A 20,081-nucleotide genomic window follows, 5' to 3' on the forward strand; every position below is an offset into this window, starting at 1 on the left:
AAAATTCATAAAGATCTTTTTCTTTCTGTATAATAATAATAATCTAAAATAAAAACTAATTCAAAATAAAATAAAATAAAACAATACTTAACATGGATGTAACAAGATTTTCATTGTAATAATTGAAATATTGGTCTGTTTTTTATACAAAACTTTCAGAACTCTATGCAAAAGACGCACTGTATGGACCATTTTTATGATTGTGTGTGTTTGTGTGTGTGTGTGCACGTGTGTGTGTATTTGACTTTGGAGCTTCACAGTTAGAATATAGCCATAATGTTCTTAAAAAATTCACTGATTTTTATTTTCAGATGAATTGCTCTTTTAACGACTGTCCAAATGATTTTCATTCTTGCACAGATTTTTTTACCCCCCACACACAGTGAAAGTTGTAGGAGGGGATTTAATATGACAAATAACTGGTCCTCCTCATATTAGAGATATTCCTCCAGCAGAAATGATCTGTGATCCACGTCAGAGCTGCTCTAAAAGCACATTCATTATGAATCACTGCTAATTTGTCTTTTTTTTCCATCCACTGCAATGTCTCCATGCTGCCACCCATGGTGCCGAATCAAATAGAAGATACTTAACCATCTCAACTCTATTAATGATGAAATTGGACCAATTTTGGCCACTTAAGATGAAAAGTTTTGTGTTTTATTTACAGCAGTAAATTTAAATAAATACAATTATAATGAAATTAAATGACATATCAAAATAAATTAACAAGCAGTAGCACTATTTTCCGTACAGATCCAGATCTTTTCTTTATATGTTCCTCATTCCTCATTTTAAGTACAGAAACACTGGTCCTCAGTGTGAGTAAACGTGGGCTGAGGTTAAGGAATGTCCTTGCGGTTTGCTGTCATGTCAGAATGCCTGTTTGGACCAAACCTTGAGACAGGGCGACATGTAACCCCCCACACACACGGATGTGTGAATCGAATCAGTCTGGTTTGCCATCAGCTGCACGGCTCTGAGAGTCCAGCTTTGTGAGATCTGGACACGTCATTGTGTTTCTAGAGCTGACACAAAAGATGTCTGTTTGCTACTCAACTCTGTTCCCATGACACAGTTTGAGAGAAGCATTACGCTGTTGTGAACCTTTAAAAGATGTTGACCAGAGCAGCACGACTTATTTACACTGTGTGCGTATCATGAAGTAGCCTGTCACTTACTGAAAAAATAGTGATAGCAAACTTGTAATTGAAAATGTAACGCTTCCCTGCTGGAAAATCTATTTAAATGTCAATCTTGGAATATATCTGTTGGTTTCTCGCTGGTCCAAGCTTCGTTTTCAAGCACAATTCCTCTTCAGAACTTGACGCTTTGTTAATAATGTAGAAACTAAAGAAGATGTTTTGAGAAATGTCAGTGTTTTTCATACACACTGAAAATAAAATTGGTATAGAAACACTTTTCACAGGATTTTTGCTAGTAAATTTCACAATAATAATAATAATAATAATAATAATAATAATAAAAGGCAAGTAACAGTTCATTTTGAGCAGTATTGTTTCATCATAACATTAAAGCTTGTACAGCGCAGTGGAAGTCAATGGTAACTAAAATGTTATTTAAAATAAAGCTGAAGAAATCAAATCAAATAAAAACAAAATATTATGAAAAACTTTTGAAAATGATAAATGTTGAACATTGAAATGTTGAATTCCGGTTAAGTAATAAAATTACTCCACTAGAAGTAAATTCAAGTTAAATAGAAAAAAAAAATAATAATAAAAATGAAAAAGGCATACCACAAAATTATGAAAAATGTGGAAACTGAAAATAGAAAAATTGTTCATTCAAAATATGAATAAATGTCAAGATTTCACATTTCAAGAGCTCAAATTTTGGTTTCATCCTTACAAATAAATAAATAACTTTGAAAAGGCTTAGAATAAAGTGCAAAAGATGTATGAACCACTTTATGATGCTTTATTGTCATATTGTCATTACCATCTCACACAGTTCTGGAATGACAAGAGTATGCAAATGATGAGAGATTTAACTTTTTTTACGTGAACTATCCATTTAAGCACTCAAATACATGACTGACAAACATAATCTGTCTTTTGTGAACATATCCCATTAAATGAGGCCAGGTCACCATCATTTTTGTTCAGTAGAGCACAACTTGCAACTAAAATATGGCAAAGATAGGCTATCCTTCAGATCTAGTTGAGAGGATTGTGGAAGATAAGGATAGTAAACACTGTTCTGGCTCATAGATCTTGTCCCGCAGGCACACAGAGCAGCCTTTGTTTTTCGTTTTTCGCTCTCTTTGTTCACGTTACACCAGAAACCTGTTGAATATTTCATGCCGTGATCTCTGGTGTCTTGAGTTACTCTTGTGTGAACAGCTTGAGTTTGAGAGAGAGTCAGGTAGGCTCCTCCCACAGGTGTTCAGGTGTAGGATAAGCCCCGCCCCCATCCTGAGCTCTATATGAGGGCACCTTTAGGAACTGACCACAGCTTAACACTCCTCACATCACACAGCGCAGAAAACGTCATCCACCGCTAAGACAACAGGTATGAGACTTCTTCACTTCTTTTCTCACGCAGTAGCCTAACCACATATAAACCAGCCTCTTAGTAAAATCAAATGAAATGATATATGTTGTGATTCACATTCAATTGGGTACATTTATATTCAGTTACACATAAAAATGTCTTGTTCGGAGTAATTGTATTATAAAGACAACACAAGAGGCATAGTCTCCAACACAACAAGCCTCACATCAGAAGAAGGTTTATGTTTTGATGAAAGCAACAATGCAGTGTCCGTCATGTCATGTCATGTGATCTCTATTTTTATCATTCAGTGACGTTTTGTGCATTGTTTGACGCTCTTAACACTTAATTGAGCAGAAAACGTGAAATGTTAAAGGATTGCACAGGCATTTTAAATGAAGTAATTGGTACAATTTCTGCAACTGAGATATATATATGTGTATTGCATGTGCATGTAATACACATTCGGGGACTTAAATGTGGTTAACTGTCATGGAAACAATGTTTCAATGCAAAATATCTTACATTTTTCTTACATTTTATGTTAATGCACCCTATTAATGATCCTAAAAATAGCCTTGATTTTTTTTTATTTTTATGAAATACTGTATAAACTGACATTTCTTTGTGAGATTCACGCCTGACATTCATCCCTGTCAGAGTTTGGGATTCTGGTCCCAGATCAGCATAAAGAGCTCCTTCAGCTTTAACACTAGCAGGTTGTCAGACGGTTATCACTTCATGGCAGGAGATAAATGGATTAGAAAGGTGTGAACCAACTCTCTTAAACAGCTCAGAGTCGAGAAGTCATTTTTTACAGAGTTTGGACATTTACTCCTAGCTGTAAAATCCAGCATGGGGGAGCAATGGACATTTTTGGGCTTGAAAAGCTTCTTTTAAAAAGTGCTTTTGTGAGGAGAGCATTTTAAGCCGGATGTCTTGAGGTTAGGTGGAGATGTGTGATGTTCTTCTAAACCAAACATTAGTATTTTTCTGCAAAGGTTTCTCAAAATGTGGCAATAATGGGTTTTTTTATTTTTATTCTTATTCTAAAAGCATATTTCTTTAGTGGTGTATACGTTGTGCACATTTGGATATACTCAAAGTAGCCTGTCTCTTTAAATTGAACTCTGTTGCACAATCCATTTCTTAAATGTAGGCTCTGGTGATATTTTAAAAACAAGACTATTGTTTAACTTTTGGTTATAGTCATTCATCAGAAATATTGGGTATGTGATGAAATGCATCTCCTTCTGTCCGCAGAGGTCATGTCGTCCAGTCTGTCCGTACGGAGTTTCTCTCTGGGCCGGCAGCCCTCTTTCACCAGCATGTCTCTGAGGGACAGTGGACGTGCCCGATCCAAAGCCGCCGTCTCATTCACTTCCGCCAAGCCTCTGTCTCGCTCTGCCTCCATGAGCATGTCAGATCTGAACGGCCCGAGCAATCTGTCCTTCAATGGCCTTCATGGCAACAGCACCAATGAGAAAGAGGCCATGCAAAGCCTCAACAGCCGACTCGCCAGCTACCTAGACAAGGTCCGCTCTCTGGAGAAGTCCAACGCTGACCTGGAGCTGAGGATCAAACAACTGATGCTGGACCGTGTGCCCAAAGGACATGATATTGACTCCATGATGGCCCAAGCCCATGCTCTGGAACAGGAAGTATGTGGGCAATGCCCTTAAGGTCTTTCAACGTAATGAAAGCAAAGATTGTTAGCATGCCTCGTGATGTGTACAGTGGGTATACACAAAGTCTGAAAGTCTGCTCAGCAATGTCTCTGATCATTAGCCGTACCAGACACACTAGTTAAATAATGACCTGCCATTAAACTGAACGGTTACCTTTTAACAAAAATGGAAAGTTCCTGGATCTGAATAAATAGCATTGTAAAAGGGGGTGGCTATTAGTCGAAACAGTACTAGGTACAGGCTTTTACCTGCTTCAACGCACATGCTTGAATGTTTGGGGCAATCCTAAAGTTCTCGATTAGCTGCTCCAGGTGTGTTAAATTAGGGTTGGCGACAAACTCTGTATGAACTTTCAGGAGCAGGACTGCACACTCCTGGTCCATGCATAATGCCATGTTGAATATTTAATTACACTCCCACTTAACTGGTGGTTTCAGTGTGTTTGAGATGAAGGCATTATGTGCACCTTCACATTCATGTTGTGTACCTTACAGGTAAGAAAGAAGACTCTGGAGAACGCTCGGATCATGCTTGAGATCGACAACGCCAAGCTGGCTGCAGATGATTTCAGAATCAAGTGAGTGAATGACTTCTTGCACTTACCAAAGCTATTTTTGAAACATCCCGTTGAGGGACTTCAGGGGGTTTTGACTTGGTGCGTGCTTGCAGATGGGAGACGGAGAGTGCGATGTGTCAGTCAGTGGAGCGGGACTGTGTGGCCCTGAAGAAAGCCAAGTCAGATCATGACCAGATCATTGCCACCCTCCGTGGTGACCTGGACAGCCTGAAAGAGGAGCTTTACTTCCTGAGGAAGAACCATGAGGAGGTAAGAGCTCCACGTGGAAACATGGCAAGATTATTAAATGTTCTTCACATTAAGAAAAACATGATTCTTTTTGGAACTGTTCACTGAAAGGCTCTTTGGAAACCAAACATGGTTCTTCTATAGCAAATAAGCATTTTTTTTCTTTGACATGCATTTGACAGAATCTCTTTGACATGCATGTCAAACCCTTGTCAAACCCTCTCAAGCGTTGACCTCTACTGTCCATACTTGGAGTCATTTGTAACCCAATCCATGCGGTTCTTTTGTCTCATGAAATCTAAGATGTGGCTCAAAGCTAACCTCCGGGCACTCAGCCAAGTGTTGTCATTTTTAGCCCAGAAACTTGCTTTACAAAGCTACACAAAGATGCGTACCCTTGGCCAGCAAATTCCAAGTTCAAATAAAGTGTGCGAATACTTGAATTCTTGTGTTAATTTGAAGCTAATAAGTCCCAGTTCATAAGAGAGGTAGAGTTCCTATTAAACATCTGTGCCACTGAACCAGATTTAGGTATTGAGGGAGCTTGTTTTGCTTGAGATACTCTTTAAACTCTAGCTCTGAAATGACAATAGTTGATGTGACAGTTTGCATAGACTGTGTTTTAAGCATTACTTGTAACTGGAGCATTGATGACCCACAAACCAACAGGTAAAAAACAATACTCAGGAGGCACAGTACCATTCTCACGCATAGACTCTGGGTTTATGTTGAAGGAAGGGCGTGGTGTCATAGTTGTAGAATATTCAAAATATATATGGTGTATTTGTCTGTTTCTGTGAGAAGCACATGCATACTCTCCTTGTGAGGAACATGAGATCAACACTATTAAATATTCATTGAGAAGAACTTAATAATGAAGTAACTTCCACCTACCTTGCGCCACCACATGGTATCAAGTTCCCAGCATTCACTCTGCAGTCTCTAATCACCACACAGTCCACACCCCCATGTTCAAACATGAAACACACGCACATTTTACCTATCTAAACATGTTAAATATCTTATTAGTCAAAGACTAACAGTTTTTGTTAGTTCCACAGAAAGTTACCAGACAGTTTGTTTAGTTTCCCACTGTGTCTGCAGGAAATAGACAGCGTGAGAGGCCGGGTCGCCCAAGAGGAAGTGAGTGTGGAGGTGGATGCGGCCCGCGGGCCAGAGCTGGGGACGGTTCTCTCTGACCTCAGGTCTCAGTACGAAGGCATTGTCCAGAAGAACAAGGAGGAAGCTGAGAGCTGGTACCGTAAAAAGGTTGGTGTTCCCAGAGGATCAGAAGCAGAACTATGGCTGCAAGCTCCTGTAAAGAGTTTCTCAAACTCAGATCACATTTCACTGATAAAAACACCTTGGTACTTAACTATCACTTAAGTTTTTTTATATATACTGTATAAATACCTTTATGGACACTATGGTAGTAATGTACTATGGTATTTTTTAGGGGTGTAACGATACGCGTATTCGTATTGAACCGTTCGGTACGACGCTTTCGGTTCGGTACGCGGTACGCATTATGTATACCGAACGGTTCGTTGGAGTAATTAATTATATTTGAAAAAAAAAAAAAAAAGAGAGAGAAAGAAATATAATGATATGCGTTCAACAAGGTAGCCCAATAACCCAAACAACGTAACAGGCAACGCCCCTGACACTCCCGAAGAAGAAAAAAACACCATCTTATATGTTTATGTTAGGCTACTCAGCAGGCGCTCGCTCACTCAGTACACGCTGAAGGCTCGTTGCCAAATAGCCAATGCGTTTAACAGACTAGAAATGAGAAGATCCTCCAATAACCAACAGGTCTGGTGTTTGGGTGCACTTTGGATTCCCTTTAAGCTATAATGGTGATGGCAAGAGAGTGGTGGATAAAAAAACAACGGTATGTCGCATCTGCAACATGACAGGGTACACCAGCGGGATTACAAAAAAAAAAAAAAAAAAAAACAGCGGGAATATCTGGGATATATGCGTCAGTACTATCTGGGAAAAGACGAAAAAAAGGAGAAACATGCACGCAGCAAACTATCCCTGCAGCATTTAGACACTATAGCTTACAGGGAATCCAACCCAAACACCAGACCTGTTGGTTATTTTAGGATCTTATATTTCTGGTCTGTTAAATGCATTAGACATTTTGCAACGAGCCTTCAGCGCGTGCTGAGTGAGCGAGCGCCTTAGGGGCCGTTCACATATCGTGCCTAAAAACGCATGGAAAACGCTAAGCACGTCTTTCTCCTCCTTTCCAAAGCGCTCGGGCAGAAGCGCTCCTGAGGCGTCTGTCTTTGCTAAGCAACAATGACGTGCTCTCTCCATGAGACGCGGAAATTTCAGCGAAGGATAAATGGATTTGCAGCTCTAAAAATCGCTTGCAGTAGCTCTGCTACTGAATTTATTTCAAAATTGCAATCCATATACAACTATGATCAGCTGTTCCTTCATCTTGGCTGAGCTCTCAACGTTGTTACGGGAAAGGATGAAGCTGATTGGTTGGTTCTTGTCACATGACCCGCGGTGCGCTTGCGGCATTCTGAAAAGTTGAGATGTTTTTACATTTTGCTGTATCTAAAACGTATCGAACCGAACCGAACCGAACCGTGACATCAGTGTATCGTATCGAACCGAACCGTGAATTTTGTGAACCGTTACACCCCTAGTATTTTTATTAATTTTATTTTTATTAAACCACAATATATTATAATTTATTATCGCCGGTTTTTGTACCATAGTGATACCATGGTATTTTTTTGTAAGCTAATTGTGTTATATCTCCTATCTTGATATTTTTTGTAATACAAAAATATTAAAATTGTATTCCAAGTTACTTCAAAATATTTTTGACCCCTGTAATTGACATAAGGTTCTTAAAAATAAATAAATAAAAATTAATAAAATTGCATTACCGTGTTTTTTTATTATTATTATTATTATTTTTTCATATGGAGCCACAATGAACCATAATCTGCTATTTCAAGGTACTTAAAAAAAAAATTTGTATTTCATTGTGTGTTGCACGAGTACGGAGCCCCGCACATTACATGCAAGAAAAAATAAATAAATTGTGTGCAGGATTTACTAATTCGTTCCCTCAATATACTAAAATGTGCACACGATTACTATAGCGTTCCCTCAATTTACTATTGCGTTTGCTCGATTTACTATTGCATTCGCTCGATTTACTATTGCGTTTGCTTGATTCGATTTGTTTGAAATTGTGTCGTGCGCACAATTTATAAATCGAGTGAATGCAATAGTAAATCGAGGGAACGCTATAGTAATCGTGGGCACGTTTTAGTACATTAAGGGAAAAAATTAGTAAATCCTAGACACGATTTAGCCTTATATTTTTCCTGTGTCTCATGTGTGGGGCTCTGTACACAAGAAAACCATACAATGTTTTTTTTTAAAACAAAGTATGTACATGATACCCAAGATACAGTATATATTAATGTTCCATGTTATTACAACTGATTCATCATCAAAAAAGACTTTAGCAGGATGTGTTACTTTCTTATGTTGCATGCGGTCCTTGCACGCAGAACACTTTTGTAACCCACCCACTTGTATGTGTGTGTGTGTGTGTGTGTGTGTGTGTAGCTGGAGATGGTGCAGATGCAGGTGCGCGAGAGTAATGAAGCTCTGAGAGGGGCTCAGAGTGAACTGACCGAGAGGCAACGCTTTCTGCAGACACTGGAAGTGGAACTGGAGAGCCTTCACAAACAGGTCAGAACCAGGCAGGAGGAACCTTTTAAAGACCATTTCTGTTCCCTGAGTGAACCTCTAGAGCCGTGACCAAAGCAGATACAGTTTCAGCTCGGCCCTGGAAAGTAAAACCCTGCCCTTTATGTTGAGGTTATACGAATGACCCAGGCCACAATGCTCTATCGCATGCCTTTACTTACTTTCACAAGTCAAATGTGAGCGGCGAGAAGCACAGACACAGTTTGTTGTTGGATTATGTCGTGAAAAAGGGGTCAGTAGAAATCCTACTAAAAGCAATACACATGTAATAGATCTCCAAAGAGGAACTTGTCCATCAGAATACTCACTCAGAAACAGGTTTGCTTGTTTTCATGACCTTCGAATCTCATGCCAGTCCAAGATCACTCCCAGCATCTCACATGTAGTTACTATAAACAGCTCACACTTGTGTGTATATAAGCTAAGACGTAAGTTCACATAGGGGTAGATCTGTAGTAGTTTCTCTGCTGGTACAATTATTTTGAGGGTGCAAGTAGATGTATAAAGGCACCCTTTAGTCCCCTAATAATTAAAATTCAAGTTGTTCCAAACCTGTATGACTTTCTTTCCTCAGTCTAACACAAAATGAATGTTCAAGCTGCTCTATAAGAATGCATTTTTGCCGGAATAGTGGTCTGTATGTGTTTGTATAACGCTTTACTACTTCATCAGCATGTGAACAGCAGTAGCTAAAAAGCCTCCTTGTCCTGACAGTTCACCTTATCACTAACTGGTGGTTGGCAGTTTAAACATGATTATATGCAAAAAGGATCGACTTATTTAATGATGGGATAGCTTCATTTACATGGTAATTATTCACTAAACACACTCAGAAAGACCCACATATGCACATTTCTATGTATTTTGGCATGTAGCACTCTACATCATGCAACAATTCGTTTAGAAACCATGCAACAACAAAAAAATGAGAAGCTGTGTGTCCAAACGGAGTTAGCTTTCAAAGGTTTTTTCATTTTAAATATATTGTGGAAACCGGATCCAGAAATCTATCTAAATTCAAACATGCATTTCCCGTTTGAGCACCACTGGCTCATACAGTACATTAATGAGCTCAGCTATGGCTTCGACTAACAGTTTCCCATCACCCCTCTCTCAGGTGGCGGCTCTAGAGGGTAACCTGGGTGAGACGGGGCAGAAGTACACCCTGGAGATGGAGCGGCTGCAGGCGACCCTGGCCCAGCTGGAGGAAAACCTGTCACAGCTGCGTCTGGACATGCAGCGCAACAAGACGGACTACGAGCAGCTCCTGCGCATCAAGCAGAACCTGGAGATGGAGATCGCAACCTACAGGAGACTGCTGGAGGGAGAGGAGACGTGAGTCCAGTTTACTCACCGCAGTGTCCTTCCAGTCTCTTTGTGTGTGTGTGACACTAATATTGGTGTCTGGGACTTTTGCAGCTTAATGACTGTTTTCATAATTACATCAGATTTCTTTTTTTATTTCGCAGGGTTAAAGAGACCCCTCCACCCCCCAAGAGTGAGTACCCACTAAAACTGAACACATTCAGCAAACACTATATGCACAAACTGATCTTACAAGTTATATTCAACAAACATTGCAGACAAATTTGCAATAAAAACTCTTAGTTAGTGCATCTGGTGAAAAGAAGCTAAAACAAGCCCACGTATGCAATACAGCTTCTCTCTCAGTGAGAGAATGGAGCTTTTTACAATGTTAAGTGCAAAACATGCCAACATGAAAGATCTCTCTGACTAATGAACTAATGTGTTTTTTGCAATGCCGAAACACAGTTTTTAATGTGTTAGACGTTCTATGCACATAAACTTATGTTACATCTTCAGTGCTCAGGATTGTGAGTTTAGAAATTCTTGCAATAAAAACTCTAATAAATATTGCATAAATGAATTTAATTGGTTTGGATAAGAACTCCATATTATCGTGATTTTATCTTCTCTCTGCATTATTGATATTTACAGAGCATACTATAGAATCTCTGAGTTTTCTTTTTAAAATGACTGTAAGTTTGGCACTACATGAGCATAACACAATGTCTTGTGTATTAAACTGTTATAAGATTATTACATTCTGTTGTGCCTGTGAACTCGTGCCTATAGTCAAAACACTCAGTTTTCTGGTTTTTAAATGCATTTTGAAGATTTAAATAATTCCGCCATGTAAATTATAGCCAGTTAAAGGATAATAATTATGCTAAATGTATAATAAAGGTAACAGGGTTGATAGGTTTATGATTAATTGGATAATACTTGTGCAAGTAACATAATGAAGTCATGAAAGAAATCATTCTAATATGATAATCTGACGGTGAATATACAAATGTCATTATTATAAGGGTTAAAAACAAATTTTTGTGTAAATTGATAATTGCTTTTCCCATAATTCTTTGATAAATAGAATGTTTAATAGAACAACATTTATTTGAAATTGACAATTTAATGCATATATATATATATATATATATATATATATATATATATATATATATATATATATATATATATATATATATATATATATATATAAACTTTTATGTTTTTGCCCAAACTTTTGAGCTGCAGTGGATTTGTTTTAATCAAAATGTGCATATTTTCTAATAAAGATGTTATATTAAATAAATAATTTTAGCAATACATCTTTCTACTGTATGAGGGACACAAATGGCCCTAATTCTTTAGAAAGACAACTTTCCTGATATTCAGAACTGCAGTATGATATTGAGTTTGATGATGAAGTATATCTGAACTGTGGGGTAAACATTCATCAGCTCTGGAATGTTCTGGGAGTGCGTTTGTCCTCTCACCTGAGCTCCACACGTGAAACGCTGCCAAACAGAGGCAGCTCTCATAACAGAGCCTACAGTCCAGAATCTGACATATCACTCTGTCTTTCTCTCCGCAGAGGAGCCTGACGTTCGGACCCGTAAGATAGTGAAGGTGGTAACACAAACCATGATCAATGGCAAAGTGGTGGACGAATCCAGCGAAGTTGAGCAGATTGAGGAGGCGAAGAAGTAAAACAAGAACAAGTCTGTCTGTGGAATTCTCTGTATAAAAGCTTCTATTGTTCATTTGGAAGCCACATTACCTTGGGCCCCCACAGAGCCCCTGATTTTTTGTTTCATTCCCAGCCTTTCAAAGATATCGTCTTTCCTTTCTCAAGCAACAAAAGAGCTGAAATGACTAGGAACGCCATCAGATTTAGAGCTGAAACTGAAGAAGAAACAAGTGCTCCTGTTATTGCTTTTAGGGACTTATCAGACCAAAACCCTTTATTCTTTCTGCATGCAATATTTATTTCTAAATAGTGTAGTGTGAGAAGAATTTATTTACTTAAGAGGTTGCTTTTCTGTCATTTCTTTCACTCTTTCACTCTTTATCTGTAATAAAATCATACAACTGCATTTTTTTGTGACCATTTATGACTTTTAGTCTTTTTATCCAAAGTACAAGAATCACTTTATTCACACATATGCACACCAGATATTTTTTTTAAATAAACATATTTAAATGCATGCGTTTTCAATATGTAGTTCTTTGCAGAAACACTATATTAATATTAGTTTACTTAATATTTAAAGTTACCATATCATTGATCTATCTTAAGGTTTTTTATTCAAAATGTTTTCATCAGCTTATACAACAAGGGCTCGTTATTTAGTTTAAATCTAATTATTTTTATTAATTTGTTGTTCATTTATGTCTGTCAAAATAGGTCAAGGTTGTTTCTCCTGCTCAAAAAATTATATAAAATAAAATAAAATAAATAAATGTGCATTGTTTAATACAAAAATATTTTTTATAATTTTAAACAGCATTTTTAAAACAAACAAAAAATGCATTTCTGAAAATGTAAACAGTACAGTTTGGTAAAAGGTAAATCAAAATGAATTACTTTGGCATTAATTAAATAGCATGCTTAGAAAAATTAAGCTTATTTACATTAATCTAAATTAAAACCATTTGTTTAAATATTACATTTGCCAATCTGCAATAAAACTCAGATATCAATATGAACTCATTTACACATTTCTCATCAGATTCTTCCTAGTCCAGCTAATATAGGGTCCAATTCTCACTAATAACTAGTTGCTTATTAGCATGTCTATTATTATCATATTGGCTGTTTATTAGTGCTTATAAAGTACATAATGCATGGCATCCACCCAATACCCTAAACTTAACAACTACCTTATAAACTATAAGTAAGCATCAAATAAGGAGTTAATTGAGGCTAAAGTTATAGTTAATGGTTAGTTAATAGTGTGAATTGGACCCTAAAATAAAGTGTGACCGTACTTTTATATTTTAGTACAAAGATCTGAGACCAAATTGTGCAAACTGAATTGAGAGATTCATGAGCTACAAAAGAGCAGCCTACAAACAATGCCATTTTTGCCTGGGCAACTTTAAGACAGCACAAGGGTGCGATGTCTCAATCAAGTCCTCTTTGATCTTCCTTACAGCAGACATTAAAAGGATGGATTTGTACGGCAGGCATGGAGAACAAGATACATAATACAATAAATAAAAATATATACATAACAGAAATAATCAAGAGTACTGAGACAAGTATTGATGGCACCAGAAAATACCTTGATGTACTCTAACCACACCTGTGTGTTTCTAGTGTAGCTTTCACTTTGCAAACCAAAGTCACTTTGGTTTGAATGTAAAACATGCAAATCAAGTTGTTGTTTCACATTAAGGCAACAAAGCTTTCAATTTATTCAAGTTTACTGTACTTACTGCAGATTGTTATTTTTTATTTTTTAAGTTTACGTAATAATCTTAGAGGCTCTTGCACAGGAGATAAAATGCCTCTTTCCCTTCACATGCACTGTTTGAGGATTATGGGTAATGGGCTCTGATTGGTGACGCCATCCTGATTGTCCTCAGCTTCCCCTAAACAGACTAAATTTGATCTGTTGGCCAGTGAATGCAGCACAGAGAGGCTGGTGAGGATTGAAGATCGGTTTGGCAATGGTGAACTGAACTCATCTCTGCACCGATCTGTGAGAGAACAAGAGGATGTTCATGAAGAAACCCTGAGAAACCTGTCCTGAATTCAATTAGAAGCCTGGACTGGAACGCTCTGTTACATGACAATAGGGTTTGTTTAGAGGAATGATATTGTTTTTATAGTTGATATTATAATGCATTACTTAAAATATTATATATATATATTTACTTTTATTTTACGAGTGATGCTTGCACAAATACATTTCTCAAAACTTTTCTATTTTCCCCCTTCTTGATGAAAATCCAATGGTCCTTAATTAAATTAATGAATCAATGAATGAATGAATTCATCTTACTTTCATTATACTTTACTTTTATTATTATTTTTTAATATATAATTTAAATTTTAGGTTATAAAAAATAGACAATTTTATTCTGTTTACTTCACTGAATATTTTATTTTTATTCATCCAATAAAAAAAAATAAGGGTAATGATTCACATCTATATTTTTTTTACTTGTGCCAATGAAAAACATAATGTCCCACAATGATAGCTGAGATCATGCATTTGACTAACTCCATGTAATTTGTTGTTCCTCACAGTGAAAGTCTCTATGGATACTAATCAGGGACAAAAATGATCAGTGCAATTTGGATAAAAGGCTTTCTTGTTTCTTAAGAAGAGATGTCCATTCTTTCATGGAAACACAATTCTTTAAGAGGGGATTTGTAGGAACAAGGTGAACGCAGGACTTCCCCGACACACCCTCAAACTAAAACATACAGCCTGAGATGCACGATGCCTCAAAAGCTCACATACACATCTGTCAAACTCCTCCATCTGTCAGTTCTCTATTTAATGCTGGGATTTTTGTAGGTATACTGCTAAATCTGTGTTTTGTGTGTTGTCTGTTGAAGCTGTCTGGCTTGGACTGATGCATCGCTATGTTAAAGCTAGCACCTGCATTCTGAAGTCGTACTGTATGTTGCACTGGCTTAAAGTTGAAGTTTCGATCTCAGTGTGGGAAAGAGATGTGATTCTTTCTGGATTTAGTCTTTAGTGCACAACTGGAATGCACACGTTTTGTTGAAAACTTTGGGGAAATAGTGCAAAAATGCAGTAAATAGGTATGTAGGCCTAATAATACAGCTGCAAGCAGCAATTACAGAGCGCCAGGCATGACATGCACATTAAAGGGTTGAGTACATGTTTTTGGTCACAGCCCTTTTGTGATTGGTGATTTCAAACGACCAAGAACAGATTCATTATTAACTTTAACTTTTCTGTCATTGTCATCAAAATGCATGGGTCACTTTGGTTACTTATATCACAACGATATACTGTATATTATCGTGCAAAATGTAGAGGTTGGTAAGTTTCTTTTTATTTTTTAAATAAGTATTTTTTGCTAACCAACGCTGCAAAAATGATAATAATTTGAAATACTATTGCAATTTAATATAACTGTTTCCTGTGAATATATTTTAAAACGTAATTTACTCCAGGAATCAGAATTTTCAGCATCATTACTCTAATCTTCAGTGTCACATTATCCTTCAGAAATCATTCTAATATGATGATTTACTGCTTTAAGAAACATTTATATTATTATCAGTTTTGAAAACAGGATTCAGGATTCTCTGATGAAAGTCTAAAAGTACAGCTTTTATTTGAAATAGAAATAGAATAAATTTAAAATATGCATAAAAATATACATTTCTTAAAAAAAAAAAACTTGAAGTCTGGTCTGAACACAAGTATTAATGATGCTAAACACCACTAATTGAAATGAGACAATGAACTTTATAAGGGAAATACCCCACACCCGTCCATACTGCCCCGTCAAAACAACATGCAGAATAAGGACTATAATATGAAAACCCCCGCAAATTATTGTTGCTAAAGAGCTTTTAAGCCTTTAAAAACCACTGGAGTTGTTAGCTCCACTGCTAAGATTAGCAGCTATGATAGCAGTCTTGCATAAGAACAGTCTAGACAGGATAAACCATTATTTCAATTGTGGAAATGATAGGTCCACTCGTGTAACTCGTCCCAAAGCTAGTGAAGAGTTCGAGAATGAACACCAGTTACTTTGTTTTCCCATTTCTTGATGAGAAATGATGAGTAGGTCCCGGAGGCGTTGTGTGCGCCGTGTGAACATGATGTTACTGTAGTTCTAGACTAAATCTGAACATGCATTTACTCATCTCACAATTGTGTAATAACATTTCTCAGTACTTACCGTATTTTTCGGACTATAAGTCGCGCCGGAGTATAAGTCGCATCAGTCCAAAAATATGTCATGTAATGTAAATAATGTCATTGGACTATAATTCACATTTATTTAGAACCAAGAACCAAGAGAAAACATTACCGTCTGCAGCCGCCAGAGGGCGCTCTATGTGTTCAGTGTAGACTGCAGGAGCACAGAGCAGCATAGAGCGCCCTCTGGCGGCTGGAGATGGTAATGTTTTCTATTGGTTCATTTCTATTGGTTCATTTCTCTTGGTTCGTTTCTCTCGGTTCATTTCAAATTAATTTTGATAAATAAGTTGCACCTGACTATAAGTCGCAGCACCAGCCAAACTTTGAAAAAAAGTGTGACTTTTAGTCCGGAAAATACGGTAACTGTAAAATCACACTGTATCACCTTACTGAAAGATTCTTTTGGGGAACCCAAAACTTTTCTTTTTAAGCATCGCTGCAAAAAAAACAAACTTTAATTTTAAGACAATATATGTAAGGTTCACGTTGTGAAATGTCAACCACAGACTTAATTTTACACAATCTAAAACCATAAGTACAAACTCATTAGATTGCACTGTAAATAAGACAATAATCTCACATTATGACCGAACAACTCCACTGTTCTTCTCACAAGTACTGTAATATATATAATATAAAACATACAAAAAACACATTAAACAAGAATATAACATACAGAATATGAAAAGTAACAATACAAAAACTGCAGTGTTCATTGCTCTGATATATGACATTTTACTAGTTATACGTCATATAGGTATTTGCTTCTAAATATTTGCAGATGTGTTTCCACATGAAAACCCTTGTCCTGAGAGGCTTAACAGAGATTAAGAAAACCAGGTTTACTCTCGTGATCACACAAAGGACCACTAATACTACAGTCTCTAGACTTGACAGCTCTTTGTAGTTTAAACGGGAAGCTCTCTTATTAATCCCTCAGATACTGCACATGTGAGGGGTCAAATAGTTTTGTTCTAATGATTTACCCGTGTCACTGCACATCCTTCAAGAAACAAAGCAACCAATACAAAGCTGTTCTGCGTCCAGTCAGGTTGTAGGCAACATTTGCCTCCTCAAAACAGCTGTCTTCATATGAAGTACACAAGTGTGATTAGCGTTTCTGTGACATTCTGTCCTCAAACTGATTTGAGGAGCTCTGTTATTATCTCTTGCCCAGCTACAGTAGAAATGCTTCTGCTTGACTAATGTCACACTGACATTGAAATCGTATTCTAGGTGAATAATGGACTTTGGAAAGTGATCGTGGTCAAGAGAGAGAGCGGCCACCAAAATATATATTTTACTCAGCTATTAAATTACAACTCATACACTGAAATCTAGTTTTCTGTGGCTCTTTAATACCTGCGCACTGAATGTGTAGATTAACTGTGAATGTTCAGTGCAACACTGTAATGTTCTTAAAACAATTCTTAACCAAATACTTAAATAAAAAGACGTTAGTGTCATTTTAAAATGTGGAAATAATCACATATACAGTGGGTGAATATCATACAGTTAAAATCTCAGAGGAATGGTTGAACATTAGCTGACAATTGACTCACTATCAGGCCATCCAAGATGTTGATGAGTTTGTTTCTTCTTCAGAACAGAATTGTAAAAAATTTTCACTTTTTCACATCTGGATCCTCTGCAGTGAATGGGTGTTGTCAGAATAGGAGTCTAAATAGCTGATAAAAACATCACAATAATCCACAAGTAATGCACAACTATTGCTTTCTCCATAATCCTTTATTAACTGATGGACTGGAGTGCTGTGCATTACTTGTGGATTGTTGTGATGTTTTTATCAGCCATTTAGACTCTCATTCTGACGGCACCCATTCACTGCAGAGAATCTGGTGGTGAAAAAGTGATGAAATGCTGATGAGGAGCACCAGTGAACCACAGTTAGAGCCGGCAGTGAGATAAAAAAATCCAATACTCAAAAAAATAAATAAAAATAAAAATAAAAAATCCTTACATAAATTTAGATTTTCAAGTCACTGCTTCGCAAAGTGCGCCCCCTTGTGTTTCTTCAGTTATATATGCAAGGCTTGCAAAAAGTATTAATTAAAATTAATCGATATTCAATTTGAATTCAAATTAATAAAATTAATTAATACTCAGCTAACAATTTTTGGTTCCCAGACCGTTTGTTTTTGGTTAGCCAGGAAAGTTTTCTAAACGTTCCCACAACGTTAGTATTTGATAAAAAAAAAAATTGAACGAAATATTTAACGAAATAAAATAAAAATAACCAAACGGGAACCAAAAACGAACGTTATGGGAACGTTCTTTGTTTGCAGGGTAATTACAAATTAATTAAAATATTAATTAAATTATTTCATTTTTTAACTTACAGTCTTAAATTAGGTTGGGAGACCTATTAGATGTATCACAGAAAAAAAACAATAGTTCATTAAATACTTACTTGACCTTGATGAGGTTAGGATCAACATTTTCAAAACCTCCTTTCAAAAATTCTTCTTATTATTATTACTACAAATAAATAGAACACGAACCTTAAAGATGATGATAATACATTAAATACGAATGATCAAAAAATAACTACAGTAACTGACATCTATAAAGAACAAAACCTGAGGAACTGTTTAGCGGTGAGATCCTGTAGAGTGAATAAATCCCGTATTTGAATGTGTGCAATATGACTGCACTGTCTGTTCATGGCCAGGTGGTGTCGCCAGCGTCCTTATTAAAAGTGTCTCTCTCACTTGGGCTTTAATGTAATACAAACGAAAAGTGAGTGAATGGGGGTACATGTATTAACATGATGACAGAATGATGAGCAAACTGCGTGACTTTCGCAAAAACAACAACAACAACAAAAACATTTATGAATATCTTACAATGGATTGCATTTGATTCTATAACTAAAATAGTAATGCAAAACACATACAGGGCTGGGGAACACCCTGTAGTAGGCCGTACGCATATAAAAGACCATATTACTTTAGTCTGGATTTTATAAAATAATTTTAGATAGGCCTATTCATTACTTCATCATTCATTTTCATCACATGTTTCACCAGTATTGTGCAGTATAATATCTAAATTGTTTATCCCATGCTGATCTGTATAAAATGATGCACCTGCTACTGTAATATAGTTCTCCATAAAAGAGATCTCAACTATGAAGCAGAAACAGAAAGTGTAAGCTTGAATTCACACATTAAAAACATCAGCGTGATTTTAAAGAATTCCCTACGATTTACTAACCGACCCAGAACTCATTAAATTTCATATTTAACCAAGGAGCAAGAACAAACAGATCCACATTATCAGCTGTCGTTCGACTACAATAAAGCATCTCTGTCTCTTTAAAATACATGCAGCCTACGCCTCGAAAAGCGGCTTGTTCCGGCTTTGCCCCTTTACATCTTTATCCTTGCCCCCTACATGAAAATAGTACCCTGCACAATAATCAACAACAACATCGTCTGTGATATTCTGTTGAAAAAGCACAGTTCCAGGATCCAACCAAGTCATTTGAAGTTTAAACAAGCGCATCCACAGCTCAGTTCGGGATGCGAGCATCCGCGGCGGAGTGATATCGAGTCTGACTCTCGCTGCTGGACGGAACTTTGAAGTTTCGAACCCTACTATGACGAAGGCTCGGCTAATGAATATTAAGTAGGTACTAAGAAAGTTGCTTGGTAACTTTGAAGAGTACACCTGGGAATCGGAATGAACAATAAAACAACCACAAGCTGCCTTATGAATAACCAATAACTACACCCAATTTAGTCTCATTATCTTAAGTATCATTTTAAGTTAAACGTTTCAGTAAAATTCAGCAGCAGAATAGCTTGCTGTAATCAAGAAAGATAACATGTACTTTAACATGTACTTTTAAAATAGCCTACTAATATTTACCACTAAGGTACTGATAGATACAATTAAGGGGTAAATAAGGTACAACGATGAATCTCTTAGCATTTCTAGGACGCCGCCCAAGTGACAGGTGAATGCTTGGCTCATGAATATTGATTAGGTTGCGCAGACGTCATGTTGTCGCCATCCAATGGCAAAGGCTTGGCATTTTTATATTTAAACAGGCATCTTCGTCATAGT

General features: G+C 36.8%; 1 protein-coding gene across 1 annotated transcript; it reads left to right on the forward strand.

The window, feature by feature from the left end:
* Positions 1-2,459: 2,459 nt before the first annotated feature.
* On the forward strand, positions 2,460-12,161 carry LOC128021418 (keratin, type I cytoskeletal 18). The gene is made up of 9 exons (XM_052608549.1): positions 2,460-2,535; positions 3,781-4,178; positions 4,700-4,782; positions 4,875-5,031; positions 6,115-6,279; positions 8,620-8,745; positions 9,881-10,098; positions 10,233-10,261; positions 11,663-12,161. Exons 2-9 carry the CDS (start codon positions 3,786-3,788, stop codon positions 11,776-11,778), a joined length of 1,287 nt encoding a protein of 428 aa, XP_052464509.1. The 5' UTR covers positions 2,460-2,535; positions 3,781-3,785; the 3' UTR covers positions 11,779-12,161.
* The last annotated feature ends 7,920 nt before the right edge of the window (positions 12,162-20,081 follow it).

This window comes from Carassius gibelio, chromosome A10, assembly GCF_023724105.1.
Source record: "Carassius gibelio isolate Cgi1373 ecotype wild population from Czech Republic chromosome A10, carGib1.2-hapl.c, whole genome shotgun sequence".
Taxonomy (NCBI): domain Eukaryota; kingdom Metazoa; phylum Chordata; class Actinopteri; order Cypriniformes; family Cyprinidae; genus Carassius; species Carassius gibelio.

Bases quoted from the DNA above. Each gene is read 5' to 3' on its own strand.
- LOC128021418 (XM_052608549.1), top strand. From the start codon at position 3,786: ATGTCGTCCAGTCTGTCCGTACGGAGTTTCTCTCTGGGCCGGCAGCCC. The intron at 6,280-8,619 runs GTTGGTGTTCCC...GTGTGTGTGTAG, and splicing joins AGAGCTGGTACCGTAAAAAG to CTGGAGATGGTGCAGATGCA. The intron at 8,746-9,880 runs GTCAGAACCAGG...CCCCTCTCTCAG, and splicing joins TGGAGAGCCTTCACAAACAG to GTGGCGGCTCTAGAGGGTAA.